The 27,751-nt window shown below is 36.2% G+C and overlaps 1 protein-coding gene across 3 annotated transcripts in view; it reads right to left on the bottom strand.

Annotated features, from left to right (window-relative positions):
- Positions 1 to 935: 935 nt before the first annotated feature.
- Positions 936 to 27,751, bottom strand: part of TRMT1L (tRNA methyltransferase 1 like) — a 40,869-nt gene continuing 14,053 nt past the window's right edge. For 2 of the 3 annotated variants that reach the window (XM_007096231.3, XM_042975496.1), the window contains 9 exons: positions 27,637 to 27,716; positions 23,900 to 24,149; positions 23,268 to 23,480; positions 21,402 to 21,592; positions 7,520 to 7,598; positions 5,054 to 5,217; positions 4,480 to 4,542; positions 2,429 to 2,555; positions 936 to 2,330 (listed from right to left, as the gene is read on the bottom strand). In XM_007096231.3, the coding sequence (XP_007096293.1) occupies positions 2,078 to 2,330; positions 2,429 to 2,555; positions 4,480 to 4,542; positions 5,054 to 5,217; positions 7,520 to 7,598; positions 21,402 to 21,592; positions 23,268 to 23,480; positions 23,900 to 24,149; positions 27,637 to 27,716 (1,420 nt within the window). In that variant the 3' untranslated portion in view covers positions 936 to 2,077. The remainder of the gene's footprint in view (positions 2,331 to 2,428; positions 2,556 to 4,479; positions 4,543 to 5,053; positions 5,218 to 7,519; positions 7,599 to 21,401; positions 21,593 to 23,267; positions 23,481 to 23,899; positions 24,150 to 27,636; positions 27,717 to 27,751) is intronic. The other variant, XM_015543843.2, reaches the window with a different exon arrangement.

Here is a 27,751-nt window from a genome sequence, read left to right as displayed (position 1 = left end):
TAGACCTTTTGGGATTACTGAACTGGTCTTAAGTTCTGATTTCTGGAAACCAGAACATCATGCATTTATTCAGAGTGGAGTCTGGTTGAACTCAGGTGATAAACGGGTTTTAACCCAAATCCACCACGTTGGCTCCCAACCCCGTTTCTTCCTTTCTTCTATTTCTCGAGTGTATGGTTAGAGTAGTGACGTAAGCAGCTAGCAGAGTCAACACACTGGTTTCCTGATGGTAGAGTAAAAACTGGCTGCTTGTATTAATCAAAATTTAATGGAGCAATACAACTGATACTATTTTACAATGCACTCAACATCTGCATGCCCCAAACTACCACAGTAGTTAATGGGGACAAGGCGCTAATGTAGCATTATTTGGAATTTTAAAAGTATTTCCTCTTTAGGTTGATAACATTACCTTTCAGAGTTCCTGACTACTTCTCACCACCTTTCTTTGGAAAATCTGTGTATGTGAAATTAAAACACAACATATATTTTAAATAACAGTAATTTATATATTATTTCTCTATCAAATTAGGCTCCTGGCATAAAGCCCAACGTTATCACTGATCAAAATATGTCACGCTGACAAGCATTTGGCAAGATTTGAGACAGATACTCAATTTAACAATATGTACAGATGGTCCAAGCGCTGGTTTTCCTTGTGGATTTATAGTAATTTTTAAGTATATAAACAAAAAAGTAATAACTTTTATTTTTGTGCTCATTTGTAATAATTTTAACTGGCAAAAGTTACAGGGTTTTTTGGGGGGTCATTCTAGTATATCACTTGCAGTTCACCTGTTCGTTTATTTAAATATGATTCTACTAATGGGAGAAAACACATCCTCCTAGGACTATGCTGTAATAACACAAAGAATTTTTTTTATTTCTGCTTATCTACTATGTTGATCTCACTCCCTGGATCTTTAAATATGTCATGGGTGTGCTTTTTTTCTTCCATAGTGTATTTAAAACCTTTTCAGTTATAACTCTTCTCCATCCCCCAAGCTTTATGCTCACTCAGATAAAAAGTTACTTCCTCTAAAAAGTAATGCAGGGTAAATATGGATTAAGTCCTTGAGACAAAAATCTAAACTTTACACCAAATCCTGTTATCCAAACTTTTACATTCAAATGAAGCAAGAACAAAATTTATTAATGGAGCTTCTACTAATTTTCATAGTCATGTTAGCCTGGGCTACTTATACAAAAAAATGAGCACATACACACACCCAAAAACAAAGCAAATCTGTCTCCCACCACCCCCCCAAAAATCCTTACTTCGTAAGTTCATAAGGTGGTAAGTTTTACTTCTGAGAGGTAGCACAAACAAGCAAATGAATATTGTACGTGCATTAACTGAGGCACTTGAGATCACCCAATTTAATTTACAGCAAAAACTCTCCAGAATTTCGGTGCTTATGAACAACTATTAGAACAATGGTCTCAATTTACTTTGACAAACTCTTACTCTGACTTCAGTCACCTGACCTTAAACTTAAAAGAAAAACTTATTTCTATCTCAGACAAGTATTTAAACTCTCAAAAGCTAGTAATAAAAGATCAATGTGGAAAGAAGTATGATTTCTGAAAATTGGGAACACATTTTAGCTCTGTAATTGTGAAATAATGTTAGTGACATGAAAGGGCATTGTTCTATTTAGGGTAATACGTAAAAGGCTTTTGGCTTCATTTTGTGTGCTTAAACAGAAAGACATGAATCAGTTTAAGTAGACATGTGATTAAGAACAGTAAAGGATGGTTCCATAACATACATAAAATTCCAAACACTTTGCAAGTGAAAGTTTTCTGAGTTACTAAATGGTAGGGTGATCTCAGTCATAAACCTGGCTTCATATGAAATGTTTTCATTAAAATTTTAAGTTTTCTTTACAATAAGAAAAAACTGGAAAGCACAGCTCCCAAACTAGCTAAGTTAGAAACTGCTAATTTTCTGAATGAAAACACTGTTTTTTTTATTTTTACACCACTGAATTAAAAGAATAGAAAAAGAACTACAGTTGGTATAGAGAACTACCAGGCCATCTAGACAGACATCTGGAGTAACTCTTGGCTACATTTACCATCTTCTGCAACTGCTTGCTTCTGCTTTGTCGTTCATTGACATTTCAACCCTGTCAGCCACTGTATCCTCGGATGCTGGCTGGACGTGGCCCTCCGACTGTCCTCCCGTGTATGTAGGGGTGCTGTACTTTAAAAGGATCGATTTAAATTGCATCAGAGGTGCATCTGTACGAACACCCATTGGGTCAAAATGAGTTCGGCTCACTCGAAAGCCTGCTTGAGAAAGATAGCACAAAAACTTTTTCAACCTGCAGGAAGGAAAGGAAAAAAAAAGGTTCTGTTTTATGTAAATCACAATGTCATTAAAATATAACATATACATTTTGCCATTCACTGGTTGTCTTACTTTGGCATATTCATTCCTTTAATGCTGTGTCTGTGGATGTTGTAATAAAAGGGAGGATGTTCAGTACTGACATCAGTCTTTTGCCTTTTGGCTAAAGTTGTGACTGTTTCATTACCTTTTCTTTTTCCTGAAACATACACATACAAAAAATCAGAACACCTTAATAATGACTCTTTTTGGCCTGATATTTTCTATTGTGAAAGATTTAAATATTGATCAATCTTAAAATAATAATTTTTGAGAACCCATAGAGATTAGTCTGATTCTCTTTATATATAAGAACAGCTCAGAGACTTTATTTTTAAAACTTGTATTTTGCTTTATTCTAAGAAGGATTTAAGACACCCCTGCTGAAGGTGAGTGGCCTGGCTGAGGTTACACGACAAACAGGAGTAAAATGATGCTCTTAAATCCAATGCTTATTGCAATGTACCATAATGCCTTTACTCTCCCAACTGAGGATTGGGTAGAATTGTGAATGTTAGCAAATTAGTTGAAGATGCCAACTAAACATGACCATTGGAAGGAGCATTTAGTAGTTATTAAACCATATACTATTAAAAGGAGTTGAAGTTTTCTTGGCTTTGAAGATCAACACTAAAATGTTGAGCAACTAATAAAAAATTGTAATTCTGTCCTTTGTCATTCACTGACATTTCAACCCTGTCAGCCACTGTATCCTCTAATGCTGGCTGGATGTGGGCGTCCGACTGTCCTCCAGTATAGGGGTCATGTTAGCCTGGGCTACTTACACAAAAAATGAGCACTTACACACACTGAAAGCAAAACAAATCTATCCCCTCTCCCCACCAAATCCTCACTTTATAAGGTGGCAAGTTTTACTTCTCACAGGTAGCACAAACAAGCAAAGGAATATTGTACGTGCATTAACTGAAGCACTTGAAATCACCCAATTTAATTTACAGCAAAAACTCTCCTCTTCAGAATTTCAGTGCTTGTGAACAATTATTACAACAATGGTCTCAATTTACTTTGACAAAATCTTATTCTGACTTTAGTCATCTGACCTTAAACTTACAAGAAAAATGTATTTCTATCTCAGGCAAGTATTTAAATTCTCAAAAGCTAGTAATAAAAGATCAATGTGGAAAGAAGTATGATTTCTGAAAATTGGGAACATATTTTAGCTTTGTAATTGTGAAATGACATTAGTGACATGAAAGGGCATTGTTCTGTTCCTCTGTCTTAACACTATCTAGTTCTTTTTATTAGTATTCAAAACACATTTAGAATCTAAGCTTTTATTTATTTTTTTATTTTTTTAAATTCTTTTTAATGTTTATTTATTTTTGAGACAGAGAGACACAGAGCATGAACGGGGGAGGGTCAGAGAGAGGGAGACACAGAATCTGAAACAGGCTCCAGGCTCTGAGCTGTTAGCACAGAACCTGACGCGGGGCTTGAACTCACGGACCGCAAGATCATGACCTGAGCTGAAGTCGGACGCTTAACCGACTGAGCCACCCAGGCGCCCCTAGAATCTAAGCTTTTAAAGAGCAAAACAAAACCTTAGACATTAAGACACTGACATAAATCTTAAAATCGTTTGGATTCGAATTTGTAATCCCTAATACAACCATATTTTAAAGTGTGCATGCACACATCCCAAATTATAAGAAAGGCTATATAGTAAATTCTTCATGGCTAGAGAACAGGGTCTTATGGTTAATTAATGGAATTGTGATATATGTTGATGAGAAAGTTTAAAAGAATTAGAATAAAACTGAATCTTTATTACTGTATCAAATATAATTTGAGCTTAAGTTTGGTTCACATGGTTCTTCAAGGTCTTCTAGTTCTTTCAAGGGGATCACCATATATTAGAGATGTGAACAAGTACATGTTAATAGAAATTCTGAACTGTGCAAATGCCAGATAAACAAGTTTTACTATAGTTATATTGTCAGTATAATACGGTAAAGAAGCATTTTAAAGAAGGCCACCAGAGCAATCTCTTCCTGCCCTTCTAACTGCGTTTTTGCACTAATACATACATATTTACGTATATACACACACGGACATATACATACCTTGTGCAATGTAGTTATCTGGTGTGGTATCATCTGTAGTTTTAATAAACACACCACATTCTTCTAAAATAAAAACATGGGAATAACAAAATATTTTACAGAATGACCTTAAGCAACAATTCAAACTTTAAATAAAAGCTTACGAAATTCTACACACACTGCTTTTATGAAATACGAGATTCTGTGGTAAAAACAGGCTACAAGGTTTACATTTTTAACTGCCTAACAATAGCTGCTGCTTTTAATGACTTAACTAGAATGTCTAATAGGCCCACCCTTGTATCAACAGCCAGATAAAACTACAAAAGCCTATTTTATACCAAAGAGAAAATAAAGGACAAAAAACAGTTGTAATGAGTGAAAGTGTACAGCTTCTGTGTCTCAATGGATATTACGAAAATTTTCGACCACACTATTCTCAGAATTACCTAAGGTTTCTCTCTCTACAAAGCAGGTATAGGATAATAAAACCACAACAGACGTTTAGTTCTTTTAGTCTACTAAAACTAGAAAAAAATATATGTATATTTTAATAAAATTGTTACTCATTTCAGGCCCTGAATGTAAATGTCACCTTGCTTGAGATTTGAAGGCGTAGGAACTGAAAACTGACTTTGAGGAGTACACTCTGATTCAAAGATTAATGTCTTTATTAGGGTCTGAATGTCATCTAAACCATGGTGAAGAGATTCAAATAGCATTCTTTTGAGGAATCCAGTATTGAAAAGGGAACTTGACCTGGAAAAGAAAAAAAAAAAATACAGAGAACTGGGTTTGAGAAAGGTCTATTAAAAATAAAAGTCTCAGGGTACCTGGGTGGTTCAGTTGGCTAAGCACTTGACTCTTGATTTTGGCTCAGGGCATGATCTCATGGTTCGTGAATTTGAGCCCCCATCAGGCTCTGCACATTGAGTGCAGAGCCTGCTTGGGCCTGCTTGGTATCCTCTTCCTCTCTGCCTTCCACCACACATGTTCTCTCTCAAAATAAATAAATAAACTTAAAAAAAAAAGTCTCCATAATTTAATCACAACTAACTTAATTTATAGGATGGAGTAAATGCTGAAATTAAAGAATTTATGATTTATTTTAATGTTTACTTTTGAGAGGGGGACAGGGGCAGAGAGAAGGAGACACAGAATCTGAAGTAGGGTAGGCTCCAGGCACTGAGCTGTCAGCACAGCCCAATGAGGGGCTTGAGCTCACGAACCATGAGATCATGACCTGAGCCGAAGTTGGATGCTTAACCAACTGAGCCACCCAGGCATCCCAAGAATTTATGGTTTAATTTAAAATTACTTTCTATTTGCCCACACCTTTTATCATGTTATTTCTCTAAGTTAGTGGGATTAGTTGTGGAAATTTCACTCACAGTAAATCAACAAAGAATTTATTGAGCCCTCAGGTAAGGTGTGTAAGACTACTAGCCCTGTGGTACATACGGGTGTGGAAGATACACCAAAGTATAAAAGACAGGGTTTACCCTATAAAAGCCTATAAATCTAGATAGGACCTAGACAGGCGCACAGTGTGAAACATAAGTTTTCATAATGCATATTCTTGTCAGTAAGTCTTAATCCACCTTGTGTATGGTAAAGTGGGGTGGGACAGGAGTAGGTATAGGAGAATTACAGTGGTGATGGTGATTCAGTTAAAAAATGGCACAAGGGTAAGTCTCATCGACTTTCCATTTAATTTGAGAATGACCGGTATAATGGACAGAATATGAAATTCCAAGTCAGATAAACCTGAATTCACATGCTGGCTCCACCACTTACTATCTATGTAATCTTGAGTGATTACTGCTTTTGAGTCTCTTATTCTTCATCACAAAATAGAAAATAAAACTTTTCAGTCTTGTTATGGGAATTAATGAGATAGCACACAGAAAATCCTAAGTATATCCTCAATGAGTGACAGCTATTACTATTTGGTTAGCAAATACATATGAAAAGATGTATGACTTTAAAGTGTCAAATGAATGATCGATGTGAGATTTACTAAAATGGGATTTAGAAATTTTGGGTGAAACAGCGGAAACTTCAAAGAGGACACAATTTGAACTGGATCTGGGGAAAGGGGAAGAGACTGTGCATGAGAGTAAAGACATGAATAATGGCTCTGAGTGAGGAAATCTTTGCAGGTGAGTCCCATCTAAACAGCTTTACCTAAAACAAAAGCATGTACTTTCACATGTCCTTCTCACTTAAAACTAATTTCTTGAAGACTTCTTATATCAACTTGACTCTTCTATAAGAAGTTACGGTGATCATTTCATAATCACATCCTAGTTCTGCAAACTGTCAGCTGAAAAAAGCCTCATTCTTACTAATTCAGAAATGAATGATCTAGTTTGCAGATCTGCCAGGCTCTTTTTGATCTCACCATCTCTTAGCAGTGTCACAAACTTGTGAGAATAATGGTATAGAAAAATCTGAAAACAGAAAACACTTTAGGTTCATAGGGGTAGAAGAATTATAATTATTTACCTAGACTTAAAAAAAAATTAAATTGAAATTTGTTCTTTTACCACACATAATAAATCAATTTTGAATACTGGCCTTCCTTAACATAATTCCTATGATGGAATTATGTCTCGATAAGCCCATTACAAGCTGAAAATGCATGTACTAGAACTAACCTCCCGAACATCATAGCATAACCTAACTACCTTAAACATTCTCAGAACACTTAAATTAGTTAACAGTTGGGCAAAAAATATCCAGCACAATGTCTATTTTATAAAGTGTTGATTATTTCATATGATTTATTGATTATATTGAAAGTGGAAAAACTGAATGGTTGTTAAGTGTACTGGTTGTTGATCCTCATGATCGTCTGCCTGGCTGGGAGCTGTGACTTAATGCTACTTGCCAGCATCATGAGAGAGGACCCGTATTGCATATTGCTAGCATGGGAAAAGATTAAAATGCAAAATTTGAAATACACTTTCTATTGAATGTGTATCGCTTTTGCACCACTATAGAGTCAAAAAATCCTAAGTCAGGAACCATCTGTATATTCTTATGCTTAAGCACATACCATAGAGGTCCAAGTTCTATTGCTGTCTTTCCAGGCATGCTTCCATGACAGTTACAGGGCAGCTGTCTATATGGGTTTTCTGTGAAAATATAAAAAGAGAACTCAAAGGAGAAATGACAATGTAAATAGTAATTGTTAATAATAATTTGCAGCTACTATATAATGAGGATCTACTATGTGCCAGGTATTATGCTAAGTATTTTATATGCATTTAAAAAATTTAATCCTTACAACTCTTTGAAGTAGGTACTGTTAAAACCTCAATTATCCAGATCAGAGAATTAAAACTTGAGAGGTCATAGAAATCCAGGTCAAATGGCTTATTAGAGGCAAAACTTCTACTAGGGTTTAGTCACTATGCTACATGAAACAATTTAAGTAGGAGAAAGTCTAGAAGTCCACAAGATACTCATTTAAAATCAACTGATTGGGGTATAAATTATATGCAATAAAATTTATACGTGTTATGTGAAAAGGTTGAGTTTTAATAAATGTAACCAACATCCCATCAAAATAAAGACCTTTCTCATTAGTTACTTAATGCATTTGGAAAGAAAACAAATTACTCCTTAGGCTTGATCCATATTCAGCCCCCCCAAATAGGTTAGAAGAATCTTAATTCAGTTTAAAGAACAGTGTGAGACCTTATAATCACAAGGAAATTGGGGAAATACTAGCATTATTCTTAGTTTCCAAAAATGAGGCAATATTTTACTATGGACTATTCAGTTCATTTAAGCCCCAGAATAGTCATTTTAAATCAGACTCTCTCCAACTGACTTCCCCCAGGGCATTCCTAGGTTATCATCCACTTTCTTGGAATGGCCTGATCTGATCAATCAGTTCTAGATATATTCAGAACTCAGAATTACTTGGTAGGGCCATAGGTCTATAGCCCATTGCTATCCAACATCACTGTTATTCAACGTAATTAAATGCCATAATGCACAGATACGAGATCTTATTTTAGATTTACTTAAAGGCTTCTTCCCTCGCTGTTTCTACTAGATCGACTTTTCAGTATTATTGAACTCTAAGCCTTATCATCAACATTAGATTTGTTGAGAACATGTTCCAACGTTATATGAATATACTCAAGAAGTCTTTCCTGGAACCATTAAATAACTAAACTACAAAACTATAGGCAGTATTATCCAAATTAGGGTAATTTATATTTACAGTTCTGTTTTCAGTTATACCCACTTACCACAGGCAGGCGGCAGCACACACATGAATTATTAGTCAGTTTGTTTCTTGATGCATCTACAAAATGCTCCCATCATACCAACCTATGTCTTTTCCCAAGCCCCTTACCTAGGATTTCTAAGTGCTAGGTCAGCAATAGCAAATTCCCTCTTTGACAGGTCAGGGCTATCATTTCAAGTTACTAGTAGCAAAAAACGAAGGAATAAAGAAAGAAAACTAGTTCTGTCCAGGTCATTGGTATATAGGCTGTGAAGACAATTCTAGATGAGGAATTAAAAATATTTGGAGACTTCTATTTAAATGCAATGGATTAAACGTGTACTTTATCTCTGCTGTCTCCTAAAGCATTATTAAAATGAGAACAAAGGAATAAAAAATCAAACCAAACGATAAATAAATTGGGAGGAGGTAACAAGATGATAAGAGAGGTCAGTAAAATTTTAGAAGTGGAAATAAGGTACACAAGGGGATAACTGATTTAGCAGGCCAGAGAATGCTAAAGCCTAAGCCTGAAATGGGCAGACAGGCTACCAACAAAACAGCAAGCCCACTAGTGTTGTGCGGCTCCAGAAAGAGCTGAGAATTGAAGGTACTGATCATCTCCAAAGATGGGTATAGGGTTGGTACTGCAAAAAAGAGGTCTAGCTAAAAATTTTGAAGGGGTTCAATTAAGACCCCTAGATTTCCTTCTCTAATACCCACAACCAGGCTCTGTGCTTCCTCGTTCCAAAAGATGAAGTTAATCTTGGGTAAGGCTGAACCATTGAGGATCTGGAACCAGGGACAGCAGTCACAGTTGAGAATAAGGAGGTTTAGGAAAAGAGGCATTAAGTAAAAGACATCATAAATGTAAGATCTTCCAAGTCTCCTTTCCCCAACATGGCTCCTAGAAGGCTGGTGGAAGATTCAAAGATTTTTCTAGAAAAAATTACCAATCCAAGAAAAAAGACTGAATACGTATTATTCATGGTCATTTGGGGGGTCCCCTAGTGACAAGACAAACTGGTGCCTTCTCATTACATACGGTAAAATCCATCAGTTTACAACCCCTGACTCCAGTGCTTCCAAACAACTTTCAGTGAGCACCAAGACCATCAGACATTTGAGATCTACCACGACAGAGAACCAAATTACAATACAGAAAAATAGGGAACAGAACAACAAAATAACAGCAACAATTATACAAAACTAAAAAATCTATCCTCCCCTAAATATAAAATATACTCAACTATAACCAATATTCTTAGCACAGATTAGATGGGCAGAAGGCTACCAACAAAACAGCAAGACCGCTAGTGTTGTGGGACTCCAGAAAGAGCTGAGAATTGAAGGTACTGATGATCTCGAAAGATGGGTAGAGGGTTGGTACTGCAAAAAAGAGGTCTAGCTAAAAATTTTGAAGGGGTTCAATTAAGACCCCTAGATTTCCTTCTCTAATACCCACAACCAGGCTCTGTGTTTCCTCATTCCAAAAGATGAAGTTAATCTTGGATAAGGCTGAACCAAGATTCTTGTGAAATAAGAATAGGACACTATTAAAAAAGAAATAATAAGAAAATATGAAGTAACTTAAAAAAAGACAAAATATGACAAAAATTTAAAAAGAAGAGTTGGAAAGTAACAATCAGGGATAGCTATAAAGGAGAACTAAATGCCAAAGAAATGAATAGGATTATTAAAATAAAACAGAGGATCAATCTAGAAGATCCAATATATAGCTAAAATTATTTCCTGGAAGACAGAAAAGAGACTTTGAGAAGAAAATTATCGAGAAAAAATAACACAAAAATAGACACATAGATCAATGGAACAAAATAGAGTCCAGAAATAAACTCACAATTACATGGTCAATCTATGACAAAGGAGGCAAGAATATACAATGGGAAAAAGACAGTCTTTTCAAAAAATGGTGCTGGAAAAACTTGACATCTATATGTAGAAGAATGAGACTGAACCACCTTCTTACACCATACACAAAAATAAACACAAAACGGATTAAAGACTTAAATGTGAGACCTGAAACCATCTCTTCTAGAAGACCGCACAGGCAGTAATTTCTCTGACATTAGCTGTAGCAACATTTTTCTAGATATATCTCCTGAGACAAGGAAAACAAAAGCAAAAATAAACTATTAGGACTACATCAAAATAAAAAGCTTTGCATAGCGAAGGAAACAACGAACAAAAAAATTCAGCCTACTGAATTAGAGAAATATTTACAAATGATATATCCAATAAAGGGTTAATATCCAATATACAGACAGAACTTCTACAACTCAACACCGAAAAAAACCAATCTGAATAAAAAATGGGCAGAAGACCTGAATAGACGTTTTTCCAAGAGGACATACAAGTGGCCCACAGACACATGAAAAGATGTTCAACATCACTAATCATCTGGGAAACAAATCAAAACCATAATGAGATATCACCTTACACCTGTCAGAATGACTAAACTCAAAAAGACAAGAAATAATAAGTAAACTGGTATAGTCACTCTGGAAAACAGTACGGGAGTTCCCCCCCAAATTAAAAGTAGAATAACTATATGCTCCAATAATTCCACTACTAGGTATTTACTGAAAGAATACAAAATCACTAATTCGAAAGGATATATGCATCTCTCTGTTTACTGCAGCATTATTTACAATAGCCAAATTTACAAATAGCCAAATTATGGAGATATATGTACATCTCCATATCTCCACACACAATGGAACATTACACAGCCATAAAAAAGGACAACATTGTAGCATTTGAGACAACCTGGATGGACCTAGAGTGTGTTATGCTAAATGAAGTAAGTCAGACTGAGAAAGACAAATGATTCCACTCACAAGTGGAATCTAAAAAAAGCCCCAGAAATGAATAAACAAACAAAAAGCAGAGTCAGACCTATAAATACAGAGAAAATCTGATGGTTGCTAGAGGGGAGGGGATGGGAGGCTGGGCCAAATGGGTGAAGGCAAAAGGGAAATACAGGCCTCCAGGCCTCCAGGCCTCCAGTTATGGAATGAATAAGTCAAGGGAATAAAAGACACAGCATAAGGAACACAATCAATGATACTGTAATGGTGATGTACTGGAATAGATGATAGCTATATTTGTGGCATAATGTATAAATTTGTCAAATCACTAAGTTGTACACCTAAAGCTAATGTAGCATTGTATGTCAACTATACTCAAAAAAGAAAAAGTAAATTTAAAAAAAAAGAAAATGTGGTACATATATAATAGAATATTATTCAGCCACAAAAAAAGATTAAAATCCTGCAATTTGTGACGTGAATGAATCTTAAGGGCATTATGCTGAAAGAAATCAAACAGAAATACTTTATGATCTCATTTATATGTGATATCTAAAAATGCTGAACTCCAAAAAAAGAGTAGACTGGTGTTTGCCAAGACCTGGGGGCAGGGGAAATGAAGAGATGTTGGTAAGAGGCTGCAAACTTTCAGTTATAAAGAGAAGAAGTTCTGGGGATCTAATAATGTACAGTGTGGTGACTGTAATTAACAATGCTATACTATATAACTGAAATTTGCTAAGAGAGTAGATCTTAAATGTTCTCATCACACACACACACACAAAGGTAACTGTGAGGTGATGAAAGTGTTAACTAATCTTATTGTGGTAATCAGTTCACTATATATGTATATAAAATCAATGATACACATTGTACATCTTAAAGTGACACAGCTTTTGTTAATTGTATCTGGATAAAGTTGGAAAAAATGTAAGTTCGAAAGGAAGGACCTCACCTATGAAAAGAAAAGAAAGAAAGAAAAGAGAACAGAAAAGAGTCGCCTGGGTGGCTCAGTCAGTTAAGTGTCTGACTCTTGATTTCGGCTCAGGTCATGATCTCACAGTTCATGGAATCAAGTCCTGTGTGTCAGGCTCTGCACTAACAGCATGGTACCTATTTGGGATTCTCTCTCTGTCCCTCTCCTGCTCATGAGCATATGTGCTCTCTTGCTCTCTCTCTCTCTCTCTCTCTCAAAAATAACTAAATAAATGTTTAAAAGAGAGAAGAAAAGAAATATTCCAGGGCTGGGAAGATGGTAGAGTAAGAGGGATGTTAAGCTCACCTCGTCCCATGGCTACAACTAGATAACAGTTACATCATAAATAACCCAGAAAATGACCTGAAGACTGGAAAAACAAACTCCACTACTAAAGGCAGAGAAGAGACCACACTGAAGAGGGTAGGAAGGGCAGAAATGCAGTGAGGAGCAAAACCGTGTCACCATCTGCCATGGGGAGAGGAACAGATGATTACACCTGGAAGGAAGCTCACTCAATGAAGACAGATAACCATAACGTTTGGCTTTGAATTTCATCAGTTCTTAAAACCAATAGTACTTAAAGCCCAGAATTTTAAAAATCAGTGGACTTGGTTCTGGGAGAGCCTGGAGGGCAACAGGAAGTGGAGTCCCTGCCCTTAAAGAGAGCATGGAGCCCTTAAAAAGGAGCCCTGTCCTTAAAAAAAGCCCATGGAGATTCAGTGTAGAAACAGCAATTTGAAAATGCCTGGGACATGGGGGAGGGAGAGTCGTTTACTCATTTTGGATCATGTCCTGGAGGGGAAGGGATTGCCAAGGGACTTCTCTAGGGTCAAAAGAGCTGTCAGGCACAATCTCCCTGTCCCACCCCCAGCATAAATACATGGCTATGTGGAAACCAGTGACATTCACTACATAACTTGCTTACACCACACCACGACCCCTCCAGCCGGACCTGCCTCAGTCCCAGGGCTGCAAGTACCCTCCCCTAGAAGACTTGTACAAACCTTGCAATACTAGGTCTCCTGACCCATATGTTTTGTGTGGCCTCAGTCTCAGTGGCAGTGGCTACACAGGCTTTTTGGAAGCCTCGTGTACCTTGTTAAAATTGTGCGCTCCACCCATACATCCCTGGGTCCCTGCAGGTCTCATTTTGCAAACAGACTGCCGTGCACCTTGTTAAAACTGCACACCCCATCCTGGGGACCAAACACTGCCCATAACAGGCAAATAGAGACTCATTGGACAACTGGACTCAAGAGAAAAGCAGCCAGGACACAACAGCAGGGTGTGTTAACACACAGAAGACATGCCTGAAGCACCAGGCCCTGGTAAAGGGGGCATTACACTGCAGGGCACTACAGGACCTTTTCCTCATAAGGCCATTACTTTCAAGAGCAGGAGATGTAGCTGACCTTCCTAACACATAGACACAGAGACAAAACAAGGAGACAGAGGAATATGTCCCAAATCAAAGGATAGGACAAAACCACAGCAAGAGATCTACACAAAACAGATAGAAGTAATATTCTTAAAAGAGAATTAAAAATAATGATCATAAAGATAGTCACTTGTCTTGAAAAAACAGCAAAGGACATCAGTGAGACCCTTAACAAAGAGATAAAAAAGAACCAATCAGATATGAAGAACACAATAAATGGCATAAAAAATATACTAGATGGCTAAAGTAAGCAAAGGAACAAATTAGCAATCTGGAAAATAGTGATGGAAAGTAATCAAGCTCAACTGATGAGAGAAAAATAATTCTGCAAAATGAGAACAGACTTAGGGAACTTAGCAACTCCATCAAGCACAACAGCATTCACATCATAGGGATCCCAGAAGAAGAGGAGAAAAAGGGGCAGAAAATTTATTTGAAGAAAAAATAGTGGAAAACTTCCCTAATCTGTGGAAAGAAGACAGATATCCAGATTCAGGTGGCACAGAGATCCCCCAACAAAATCAACCCAAGGAGGTACATGAATACACACAGTAATTTAAATGGCAAAAAGTAGTGATAAAGAGAGAATTTTTAAAGTATCATGAGCAAAGAAGAAAGTTACATACAAAGGAAACCCCATAAACCTATCAGTGGCTTTTTCAGCAGAAACTTTGCAGACCAAAAGGGAGTGGAATGACCTATTTCATGTGCTGAAAGGAGCAGCACCTGTGTGGCTCAGTCAGTGGCTCTTGATTTCAGCTCAGGTCATGATCACATGGTTCATGAGATGGAGCCCTGCATTGGGCTCTGCAAAGACAGCATGGAGTCTGCATGGGATTCTTTCTCTCCCTCTCTCTGCCCCTCCCCTGACTGTGCTCTCTCTGTCTCTCTCAAAATAAATAAACTTAAAACACACACACACACACCCTCGGGGCACCTGGGTGGCGCAGTTGGTTAAGCCCCGACTTTAGCTCAGGTCATGATTTCATGATTCATGAGTTCAAGCTCCACATCAGACTCTCCGCTGTCAGCACAGAGCCCACTCCGGATCCTCTCTCTCCCCCTCCCCCCACCCTCTCAAAATAAACTAAAACAACAAAACAAAACAAAACAAAACAAAACCCCTCAACAAAGTAGGTTTAGAGGAAACATAAAGGCTTTATATGAAAAACTCACAGCTAACGTCATACTCAGTGGGGAAAAACTGAGAGCTTTCTCCCTAAGGTCAAGAAGACAAGCATGTCTGCTCTTGCCAGTTTCATTCAACATAATACTGGAAGCTTTAGCCACAGCAATCAGACAACAAAAAGAAACAAAAGGCATCCAGATTGGTAAGGAAGAAGTAAAACTTTCATTGTTTGCAGATGACATGATACTATATATAAAAAACCCCAAAAAATTATACCAAAAAACCTGCTAGAACTTCGTAAATGAATTCAGTAATGTTGTGGGATATAAAATGAACGTACAGAAATCCACTGCATTTCTATACACTTATTTAAGTAGCAGAAAGAGGAATTAAGATAACAATCCCATTTACAACTGTACTAAAAAAATCACAAAATACCTAAGAATAAACTTAACCAAAGAAGTTAAAGACTTGTTCTCTGAAAAATATAAAACACTGATGAAAGAAACTGAAGATGACACAAAGAAATGGAAATCCACGCTCATGGATTGCACGAACAAATATTGTTAAAATGACCATATTACCCAAAGCAATCTACGGATTAAATGTGATCCCTATCAGGGCTTCTGGGTGGCTCAGTTGGTTAAAATGTCTGACTCTTGATTTTGGCTCAGGTCACGAACTCATGGCTTTTGACATCAAGCCCCATGTGGGGCTCTGCACCAACAGTGTGGAGCCTGCTTGGGATTCTCTCTCTCTCCCTCTCTCTCTGCCCCTCCTGTGCTTTCTCTTGTCCTCTCTCTCTCTCTCTCAAATAAATAAACTTTAAAAAAATTTTTTTTAAATATGACTCCCTATCAAAATACCAACAGCATTTTCCACAGAACTAGAATAAACAATCCTAAAATTTGCGTGGAACCACAAAAGACCCTGAGTAGCCAAAGCAATCTTGAAAAAGAAAAACAAAATTAGAGTTATCACAATTCCATATCTCAAGTTATATTACAAAGCTGTAGTAATCAAAACAGTATGGTATTGGAAAAAAAAAAAAAAAAGACACAGAGATCAATGGAACAGAATAGAAAGCCCAGAAAAAACACCCACAAATATAAGGTAAATTAATTTTTAACAAAGGAGGCGAGAATATGCAATGGAAAAACAGTCTCTTCAACAAATGATGTTGGGAAAACTGGATAGCTACATGGGAAAGAATGAAAGTGGCCTACCTTCTTATATCATACATAAAAATAAACTCAGAGTGAATTAAGGACCTAAATGTGAGACTCGAAACCATAAAACTCCTAGAAGAAAACAGAGGCAGTAATTTCTCTGAAACTGGTCATAACAACATCCTTCTAAATATGTCTCCTGAGACAAGGGAAACAAATACAAAAATAAACTATTGGGACTACATCAAAATAAAAACCTTCTCCACACTGAGGGAAACAACCAACAAAACTAAAAGGTAACCTACAGAATGGCAGAAGATATTTACAAATGACATATATGATAAAGGGTTAGTATCCAAAATATATGAAGAATTTACACAACTCAATACCAAAAAAATCCAAATAACTCAATTAAAAATGAGCAGAAGACTTGAACAAACATTTATCTAAAGAAGACATACAGATGGCCAACACATGAAAAGATGTTCAACATCACTCAGGGAAATGCAAATCAAAACTACAATGAGATATCACCTCACACCCATCAGAATGGCTAAAATCAAAAACTCAAGAAGGGCACCTGGTGTCTCAGTCCGTTAAGCATCAGACTTCAGTTCAGGTCATGATCTCACGGTTTGTGGGTTTGGGTCCTGCATCAGGCTCTGTGCTGACAGCCTAGAGCCTATTTTGGATTCTGTGTCTCCCTCTTCTCTCTGCCCCTCCCCTGCTCTCTCTCTCTCAAAAATAAAGAAACATTAAAAAAAAAAAAAAGAAAAACTCAAGAAACAACAAGTGTGGGCAAAGATGTGGAGAAAAAGGAACCTTTGTGCACTGTTGGTGGTAATGCAAACTGGTGCAGCCACTGTAGAAGACAGTATAAAAAGGGCGCCTGGGAGGCTCGGTTGGTTAAGCATCCGACTTTGGCTCAGGTCATGATCTCCTGGTTTGTGGTTTCAAGCCCATGTCGGGCTCTGTACTGAGAGCTCAGAGCCTAGAGCCTGCTTTGGATTCTGTGTCTTCCTCTCTCTCTATCCCTGCCCGCTCATGCTCTGTCTCTCTCTCTCTCAAAAATAAAGAAACATTTAAAAAAATTAAAAATAAAAAGACAGTATAGAAGTTTGTCAAAAAATTAAGAATAGAACTATCCTACAATCACTCAATGTCTAGTAATTGCAGCACTGGGTACTTACCCAAAGAATATGAAAACGCTAATTCAAAAAGATATATGCATCCTTATGTTTACTGTAGAATTATTTACAACAACCAAACTATGGAAGCAGCCCAAGTGTCCACTGATAGATAAGTGGGTAAAGAAGATATGGTGTACACACCCACACACATACACAAATGGAGTATTATCCAGCCATTAAAAAGAATAAAGTCTCACTATTTCCAACATATATGGGTTTACAGAGTACAATACTAAGTGAAATAAGCCAGAGAAAGACAAATATCACATGATTTCACTCATATGTGGAATTTGAGAAACAACAAACAAAGGGGGGAAAAATGAGAAATCAAAAAAACAGATTCTTAGCTATAGAGAAAAGATGGTTTACCGGAGGGAAAGTGGGTTGAGGAGGATGTGTGAAATAGGTGAAGATTAGGAGTGCACTTGTCTTAGTGAGCACTTAGTAATGTATGGAACTGATAAATCATGCTATTGTACACCTGAAACTAATATAGTACTGTGTGTTAACTACACCAGAATTAAAATTAAAAATAATTTCCCAGAACTAAAGAACTCAAGTTCCTTAAAGGGCTCACGGATTATCCAGGCACAATAAATTTAAAAAGATGAATACACATATTACAAAATTATTTTAGAATACTGGGTAAACAAAGGATGTTTTAAGAGCATTCACAGAGAAAAACACACAAAGGACTAGATATAAGAACAATAGCAGACTTCTCAATATTGGAGGCTAGAAGACAATGAATACAATAATACCTTACGCATTCTGAAGAAAAACGATTTATGACCTACAATTCTATACTTGGCCACATGATTCTTCTCAGGAAGCTACAAAGTGTTCATTCAAAATGAGAAAATAAACAAGGATAGTGGAAAAATATACAAGAGCCAAGATATAGGAGACTCATCAGAAGGAGAAAGCCAAAGAACATCTCCAAGACGCTGGTTAAAAGGAAGCCCCAGGAGGACACCTTTCAGCAGACTCGCAAAACAAAGCACCCAGAGGAGAGTGGGAGCACTGTCTCCAGGGAGGTGACACTGGGACTGAAGATAGCCTGATGCACCTACCCACACAGGAAGAAGCTGTGAAACTGTAGCAAAGGGTTTAGGAATGGATTATGAAAAGTGCACATACACAAAAAAAGGAACAAAAACAGCTAAGGATTAATTCCAGAGTTATCCAAGAGTTGCATTTACAAAAGGGAACATTATTACAGCATATTAACTGGTTCATCTGTGTTGGAAAAGACTTCTAAGATAGCAAATGACCTTGTCTCCTGGTTTTCATACCCTTGTGTAGTTCCCCTTAAGTGTGAGATCACTACATCTAGAGCTCATTTCTAATTACTAAAATATGGCAAAAATGATGGATATTATTAGACTAGGTTACAAAATATCATGACTTCTGTCTTGCTTTTTCTCACGCTCTCTCTGGTTCTTGCTGGATCATTCTGATGAAGCAAGCTGCCATGAGAAACTAGATAAAGAGGAATGTATGATTAGGAACTGGGGAAGTCACTGAGCAGCAAGCAAGGTGCTGAGGTCTTCAGTCTAACAACTTACAAGGATCTGAATCCAGGGAGTAACTATGTGAATAAGCTTGTACGCAGATCCTAACCCAGTCAGGCTTTGATTGCAGCCTTGGCAAACACCTTAATTGCAGCCTGGAGACCCTGAGCTAGTGGACCCAGCTAAGCCATGCCCAGATTCTTAACTCAGAGAAACTATGAGACAATAAATGTTGTTTTAAGCCACTAAATGTTGGACTAATTTGTTACATAGCAACAGATAACTAATACAACTTGTAAACAATAGTTTTATATTTATAAAAATATAAACACTGAATACTGATTTAGCCACACTGGAGAAGGGAGGTACACGCATGTGACTAGGTTGGTTTAAGAAGCTGAATATTCTTCCATGGAAAGAAGTTATAGGTACTATAAACATGCCATTTAGAAATAGGGATGTAAACATTAGAAGAAATAGCTCTGATATTTTAGCTGGTAACTTTAGGGAGTATGGCAGGGGTCATTATTTTATTAAGACTTATGAAACTAGTTGACTTCTGAAACAATGTATTACAAGTTGATAAAATTATAGAACATTCTGAGCGAACTGACTTCTTTGAAAGACTCATTTACACTCTGCAAGGTCTATATGATTGCAAGCAAATTCAAAAATAAATCCAATTTCTTTACAGTAAATAATTAGGTCAAAAATCCTTTAAAATGTTTGATTAAAAAAACAACAACTACTGTAGATAAAAGTTCAAAAGCATAAGCAAAGGACAGCTACTAAAAATTTAAAAAAACAAGAATATAACCACAGAAACCAAGAAAATTAAAAGGAACCAATGAATACCACTTGGCTCAACTCTATGTAAATAATTTCGAAAAGCTAAAGCTAAAACTGTTCCCAACCACTGAAAAACAGGGCAAAGTTCCAAATTCCTTTTAAACAGACTCCAAAGCCCAACCAAAATTACTACTAAAAAGGAAAACTATATACCATCTCATTTATGAATATTAAAACAAAATTTTAAAAATTAGCAAATTGGGAGCCCTGGGTGGCTCAGTCGGTTAAGCATCCAACTCTTGATCTCAGCTCAGGTTATGATCTCACAGTTCGTGAGTTCTAGCCCTACATGGGGCTCTGCACTGACAGCATGGAGCCTCTTGGTACTCTCTCTCTCTCCCTCCCCTGCTCTCTCTCACCCTCTCACTCAAAATAAATTCAAAAACTTAAAAAAAATTAGCAAATAGAATCCATCTTTTTTTTTCTGTTTATATATTAGCTTTTGAGAGAGAGTGCGAGCAGAGGAGGGGCAGCGAGAGAGGGAGACAGCGAACCTACAGCAGGTCCCATGCTGTCAGTGCAGAGCCCAACACTTAACCGACTGAGCCACCCAAGTGCCCTGCAAACAGAATCCATCTTAAGAAAATACTTCCTGGCAGAGTAGTTTATTTTAGAAAGTCAGAATTGTTCAATATTGGGAAATTTTATTATGATTACTCAAATCAGTAGACCTAAGGAGAAATACCACACAATCATCTCCACAGATGCTGACATACATGACAAAATTCAACATCTTGCTAAAATACAGTAAAACTGGAAATAAAGGATATTTTCTTGACATGATAAATGATAGGTATCTCATGCTTGAATCAGAAAGCACCACAGAGAACTAAAGGAACAATGACGGATGCCTTCCATTCTCACTATCAATTAACACTGAAGCAAAAGTACTTGTGCAAATGAAAAGCATACTAAGTTATTAGGAACCTTGAAAACCACAATGATATCTATCCTCTTCAATGCAATCAAAATAACACTAAAAAATAGATGCCAACAGAAGTGATAAAATGAGAAAAAATATTTGCAACTCGTATCACTGGGGTTACACTCTAATATCTAAAGAGTTCTTAAAAAATGTGAAGACTCTAACAGAAAATAATGGGCAGCTGTTTCTATGTCCCAGAAAAGTAAAATAGAAACAGCATAAGCCTCATCTTTTTCTTTGATCCCCATGCCTGGCATATAGTAGAGTCTCAGTAAATGTTTACTGAATGAATTTTATAACTGATGGTTTTTGTATTCAGCCAGAAACATGATAATTATTCTTATAAAATTAATGATTTGAAACACCCAGACAAAGAGGTAATCTGACTTATGTTCCTAAAATTAGTGACAGTGGAATCTAAGTTATTTCTAGATGTTTCAACAGAGGGCAGGGCTAGAGAGCATAAATTGAATACAGCATGAGTAAATAACTTTAATAAACTCACACGCATGTCTTGTCTGTTGATGAAAGGAAATCCAGTATAGGAAATAAAGTTAGCACTGTAATCTTTAAAATCAAAGGACAACAACATGTATAATTAGGGATGTGATAAAGACTTATTCATTGGAGGCTTGTATATAAACACAATATACAGTCAAGAGAAGCTTGAATTTACCTTCTACCATATTACCATCCTTCTGAAAAATTCTCTCTTCACACCACTGACAATGGATCAGGTACTGAATCTTCTTGGCTGTTTCATCTGCAGAAGTAGGCCCCCTCAAAACTCGCACAACAACCAACACAAAATGTTCTAAAGCCACTGCAAACAGTACTTCAATGCCTTTGTTACATCGGGCTGCAGCTCTGCAAAAAATTTTTAAGTTATTTTGGGGGCTCATCATGTTTCCTTGGCATTTTTATATTGACAATATTAATTGGACAGTAAACTATGGATGGATTATGGGAAAATACGGAAAATTCAATTCTTAGTGGCAGTGTTTTTAAAAGATCATTAGTATAACCTTTACACAAATTGAAACACAGGAAATAAAGGATGCTTGACAGAATCTTTAGTGACTAGACATTTTCCATTATGGAATTAAGTCAGTAAGACTAGTCAGTAAGACTAGATTCTCAGGGTGCCTGGGTGGCTCAGTTGGTTAAGCGTCTGACTTCAGCTCAGGTCATGATCTCACCATTTGTGAGTTTGAGTCCCACACTGGGCTCTGTGCCCCTCTTTCTGCCCCTCCCCTTTCTGCCCCTGTCCCCCTCTTTCTGCCCTCCCCTGCACATGCTCTCCCAAAAATAAACATCTAAAAAAAAAAAAGACTACGTTCTCTGATTTTCAGTGTCAATTTGTTTCTTGTCATCACCACCACCCTTTCTTTTTATCTATTTTTTTTTTCTATAAAAGCTTCTTCTAAACAATGATTGAGTACTACCTGCAGGATAGTATATCAGATGCTGAATGTTAAGTGAAAAATGAATAGGCAAAGTTTCTGACACTGTTAATTTTATAGACTTTTGGGTTAAATTCTAACTGATACATCATTTATGTAGTTTTCCCTTTGCAATTATATGTACTAAACTGATTTCATATGTATTAATTTCAACTTGTTGATGTTACATCATAAACATTTTTAAGCACATATACTATGTCCTTGGTAGGTATACAAACTGAATATCAGAGTTTTCAGCTAATTAGGAATAACTCCAAAGGTCTATGAAGTTTAATAATCTGTATTATGCTAAGGTAGGAATTTCAATCTAACTGCTGTGAAAGCTAGTGTTGAGGCTAGTGAACAAGCTGGCTGATCATGCATTAGCTATGTTCTCAGTGTCAATTTATATTATATTGTTATATTCTTCTTCTAGCATAATTTTTTGAATCAAACTGGTGCTCAAAGAAATCTTCCTTGCTTTCTTTAGAAATCCTGATGAAAAAAGAACTTTGTTTTGTGGGTGAGACCACTTTGCAGAATCAAGTATATAAGCCATCATTTCTAAAATTTATTTATGTTTATTATTATTATTATTATTTTAGTAATCTCTACACCCAATGTGGGGCTTGAATCCATGACCTCAAGATCACGAGTTACATGCTTTGTCAAATGAGCCAGCCAGGCGCCCATATAAGCCATCATTTTATTCAAACTATGTAAAGAGATGAAATGGACATATAACAGTGATTTTTTCTAAATCTAAAAACAACCTTTGCTTTTTCTTTTCACGGTGGTATCCCCACCCACCCTACGTTGTTACAATAACTGATTTGAAGTTAACTTTCATTCTTATCTCTTCTTTATTACTACTTACTTTAATAAAATTTTTAATTGGAGAGTAAACTATTCTAGACACAAAAGTTTTTAAATCAAATTGTAACAGATACGACATAGGATTACCAAACAAATCAAGATCACAGACATGAATAGAGAATTTGTACCCTGTGAATTTTTTGAAAAATGCAACTGGCACTTTTTGTAATAGTAGCTCTATCACACAGTCAAACATACTAGGCACATTGCTGTCAGTCTGGTACCTTGCCACTGCAGCTACAACAATTCTGGCTGCTAGTTCCTTGTAATACTCAGTTCGGACAATATTACAGCCATAGTGACGCCGGGCAACATGTTGTGCCTTGGCATATAAAGAACTGATATCTGTAGAAGTCACAGACACTATGCCAAGGTTTCTTATATTTCTGAATGCAGAATCTAGATAGTTCACCGATGTTCCAAAAGGGTCTAGGTGTCTAAAATCAGAAAGAATACAGACATATTTAAAATCATACTAGTAATCAAAATGGTACCATTGTCATTATGTCTAATGATAAAATTCCATGGATTCAAAAGTATTTTACAAATCTATCTTAAACATATAATTCTGTTTTTAAATTATGTAAGAAAATGACCATATGATATGTCAGACATATAAAAATCAATCAGTTTTAGAGAAAAATTGTCATGCTTGGGAATTTTATTTCAAATGCTAGAAAATGTTCCTACTGCTTTCCTTAGGCCAATGGTAAAAAACTGTATTAATTCAAATAAACAACAACCATCTTAATTTTTAACCCCTCCAACACCCGACCCCCATCCCAACCCCCCCCCCCCCCCCCCCCCCGCAATCCAGGCCAGTTTAGAAAGTGACACAGCAAAGTTTTTCACTTACATGAAATCAAAGGATCTCAAATGCATTAGTACATTGGCATCCATTTTGGTCACCTTAATGTTACCAAGATTTTCTTCTCCTTCTTCAAGAATATCATCACTCTCTTCCTTTTCCTTACTGTCTACCACCACTTTCAACTTGTTTAAATGGCAATTTTCCTGAATCAGTGTCACAGAGTTCTCATTCAAGTCATTAATTGTAACCTTAACTGCATTTCCAAGATGTTTTGCCCATTGTAATCCCATTATCCCTTAGGAAAAATTTGAAGGAAAATGAATTAAAAAAAAATTTTTTTTAACATTTATTCATTTTTGAGAGAGAGAGAGAGAGACAGAGTGCGAGTGGGGGAGGGGCAGAGAGAAAGGGACACACAGAATCCAAAGCAGGCTCCAGGCTCTGAGCTATTAGCACAGAACCCAACACGGGGCTCGAACCCACAAACCATGAGATCATGACCTGAGTTGAAGTCAGATGCTTAACTGAATGAGCCACCCAGGTGCCCCAGAAAATGAATTTTTTAAATTAATTAAAGAATAAAAACAGTATATAATAATAAAGTATATACTCTTTTATAAAAACAAAAACACATGTTTCAAAATCTTAGTATTTTCATACATAACTTTTTCTACTTACTCACTACAAAGCCTCTGAAGAAAAGTGACCACACACAAAAAATGTGTTGAGCAGATTTCCATTAATAATTCTTCCAAAACTTTTCTATAATCCAGATTCAAATAAAATTTTTGTTTGTTCTTTATTCTGGGGAATAGGTTTTCTTTTTTAAAATTTCTTATAATGGAATGCTTTTTTCAAACTAAATCTTACAGAGAAAGCCAACATACAATGTGAGTAAGAGTGGAGTTACTCTGCTTGGTGGGTGGGAAGTTGGAACTCCCCCACTGCTAAAGTTTACCTAATGCACCAAAATATGAAAACAACTTTACTGGACCAATATGTCTCCAAAACTGCACAATAGCATCACTGTGAATTGAAGAGAACAACTTTGTATATGTAAGCAAAGATCAAGAATTCAGACCAAGAAAGCCTCTTCTCATAGGCTCTCTATACCTACTGGATTAGAGTCAGAGGGGACATTCATTACAAAGGAGATGGTGACACAGGCCCAGCCACTGTGGATTAGAAAACCCCCATGTACTAAAAGTATAGACCAGCTTTTCCATACATGTGCCTCATAAATGTAAATATTTAACATCTACTATGCACTATGGTCTTTACAAAAATTTTCATATTCTCATAACAAGCTTGTGAAATAAGTTCTGATATTCACATTTTAGAGATGGGGAAGCATGCAGACTAACTGCTATGAACGGATATAAATTTACAAAGGAACATTAAAAGAAAGGACTGAAAAGATCTTCCCCAAACATTAGCTTTAATGATTTCAGGTGAAAAAAAGAGTAGTTCATTTCAGCATTATTTACAATAGCCAAGACATGGAAACAACCTGTGTCCATTGATGGATAAAGAAAATGTGATATACACACACACATATACACCCACAATAAAATACTATTTGGCCATAAAAAAGAAGGAAATCCTGTCTTTTGTGACACCATGGATGAACTGTGGGGGCGCTATGTTAAGTGAAAGAGAGAAAAACAAACATTGTATGATTTCACTTATATGTGGAATCTAAAAATACCAAACTCATAGAAACAGAGATCAGATTTGTGGTTGCCAGAGTTGGGGGCAGAGGGTGGAAGAACTGGGTGAAGGTGGTCAAGAGTCCAAAGAAGACACACAAATGGCTAAGAGACACATCAAAACATGCTCAACATCACTAATCATGAGTAAAAGGCAAATAAAAATGAAATATCACCTTTACACCTGTAAGAATGGCTAGAATCAAAAAAATCAAGATAAGTGTTGGTGAGGGTACAGAGAAAAAGAAACCCTCATGCACTGTGGGTGGAAATGTAAATTGCTGCAGTCACTGTGGGAAACAGTATGGAAATTCTTCAAAAAAAATAACAGAATCACCACATGAGCCAGTAATTCCACTACTGACTATTTACCCAAAGCAAATGTAAACACATTCAAAAAAATATATGCATGCATCCCTATGTTTACTGTGGCATTTTTTATAATAGTTAAGATATAAAAGCAACCCAAGTATCCACTGATAGAATAAAAATGGGGTATATATACAATGGAATACCTTTCAACCATAAAAAAGAATGAAATATTGCCATCTGCAACAACACAGATGGACTTAGAGAGTATAATGCTAAGTGAAACAGACAGGCAAAGATAAATACCAAGATTTCACTCATACGTGGAATTTAAGAAACAAAACAAACAAAGGAAAAAAAGAGACAAACAGAACAACAGACTCTTAAATACAGAGAACAAATTGGTAGTCACCAGAAGGGAGCTGGGTAAGGGGATGAGTGAAATAGCTAAAATGTTAAAAAAAAAAAAAAAAAAAGAAAAGAAAAGAAAAGAAAAGAAAAGAAAAGAAAAGAAAAGAAAAAAAAAAGAAAAGAAAAAGAAAAAAGTAAAGGGTTGTGTACAAGGGAAAATGCTGAAAACTAAATTTGGAAAAGTAGGTTGGGATCAGATTATGTAAGATATTAAATTGCTTTTAACCACTACTTTTCCCTGTGAAGAGGAACTTGAAAAGGAGAGCTAACTCACGCTTACATCCTTTTATTACAAACTTCCCAAGAATATACTCCTCTAACCTTTAAAAAGAAAGACTTGGATTAGGTACAGGTGGCTTCTTAGAAATTTTCTACTCTTCCATGATCTTTTCTTTACTGTTAAGTTCTTTTAGGAAAATGTTCTCAGTCTTTAAAATTTCACCTTACCCCACTGCCTAATGACTAGGCAATTTATCACATCACAAAAAAAGAGAGACAACCAAACATCAAATACTTCCTAATTGCAGTAAACAAGGATTCTTGGAAAAAAAAAAAAAAATCCTATTTGAATCTGATCAAACCTGAAGACTCAACTACCAATATACAGAAATACTGGAGATAACTACCAATATACAGGAATACTGGAGATAACTACCAATATACAGAAATACTAGAGATAAAGAAACAGGTTTTATGAGCTATGAAGATACCATCAGCAAAAATCTAGACTCTGGAAAAGACAATAGACATATAGACAAGCTGTATGTCGACAAATAATCATCACACACGCAAAAAAAAAATGATGGAAATGAATACAGAGCAAAAAGACACTTAGATATCTCAAACAATGAAAATGCATAGTCTTCATCTGAATTCCTAGTTGATTTAAGAAACTGTGAGAGCCTAGCTCTAGCTATGTTTAGCATAGCTAAACATTTGATGATATCAATGTGTGATAATGGTATCAACGTTTTATTTTTGTAAAGTCCTTATCTTTTAGAGATCCAACTGAAAATATTTACAGATAAAATGACATATTTGTAATCTGTTTCAAAGTAATAGGGATGAAGGATGGTGGAGGAGGTATAAGGGTAAGTGCATGAGATACATATACACGAACAAGCATTAAGTTGATAATTTTTGAAGTGAGTGACAGATACACAGGGATTCATTTATTAAACTCTACTTTTGTATACATTTGAAATTTTTGCACAATAAAAATATTTACCTTGGGTCTTTACTTTTTATGTAAAAATATTCTGCTAGATACAATATCCATATAAATTTTCCAAGAAAAGATACTGCATAAATCTGATAATTAAAGTGGGATCCAAAAAAAGCTTCATTACTTACCAGTGGCTCCAAAGGCATCTAGACATTCCAAAGGTTTTCGTTCCTTGGCCAAAGCAGCCAATGTACAAAATATTAGCTGTCTAGAAAAAAGTATAATAATCTGAAATAATCTTAT

The sequence above is a fragment of the Panthera tigris genome, chromosome F3 (genome assembly GCF_018350195.1).
Source record: "Panthera tigris isolate Pti1 chromosome F3, P.tigris_Pti1_mat1.1, whole genome shotgun sequence".
Taxonomy (NCBI): Eukaryota; Metazoa; Chordata; class Mammalia; order Carnivora; family Felidae; genus Panthera; species Panthera tigris.
Note: the sequence above shows the minus strand (reverse complement) of the source record. Positions and strands in the feature narration are given on the sequence as shown.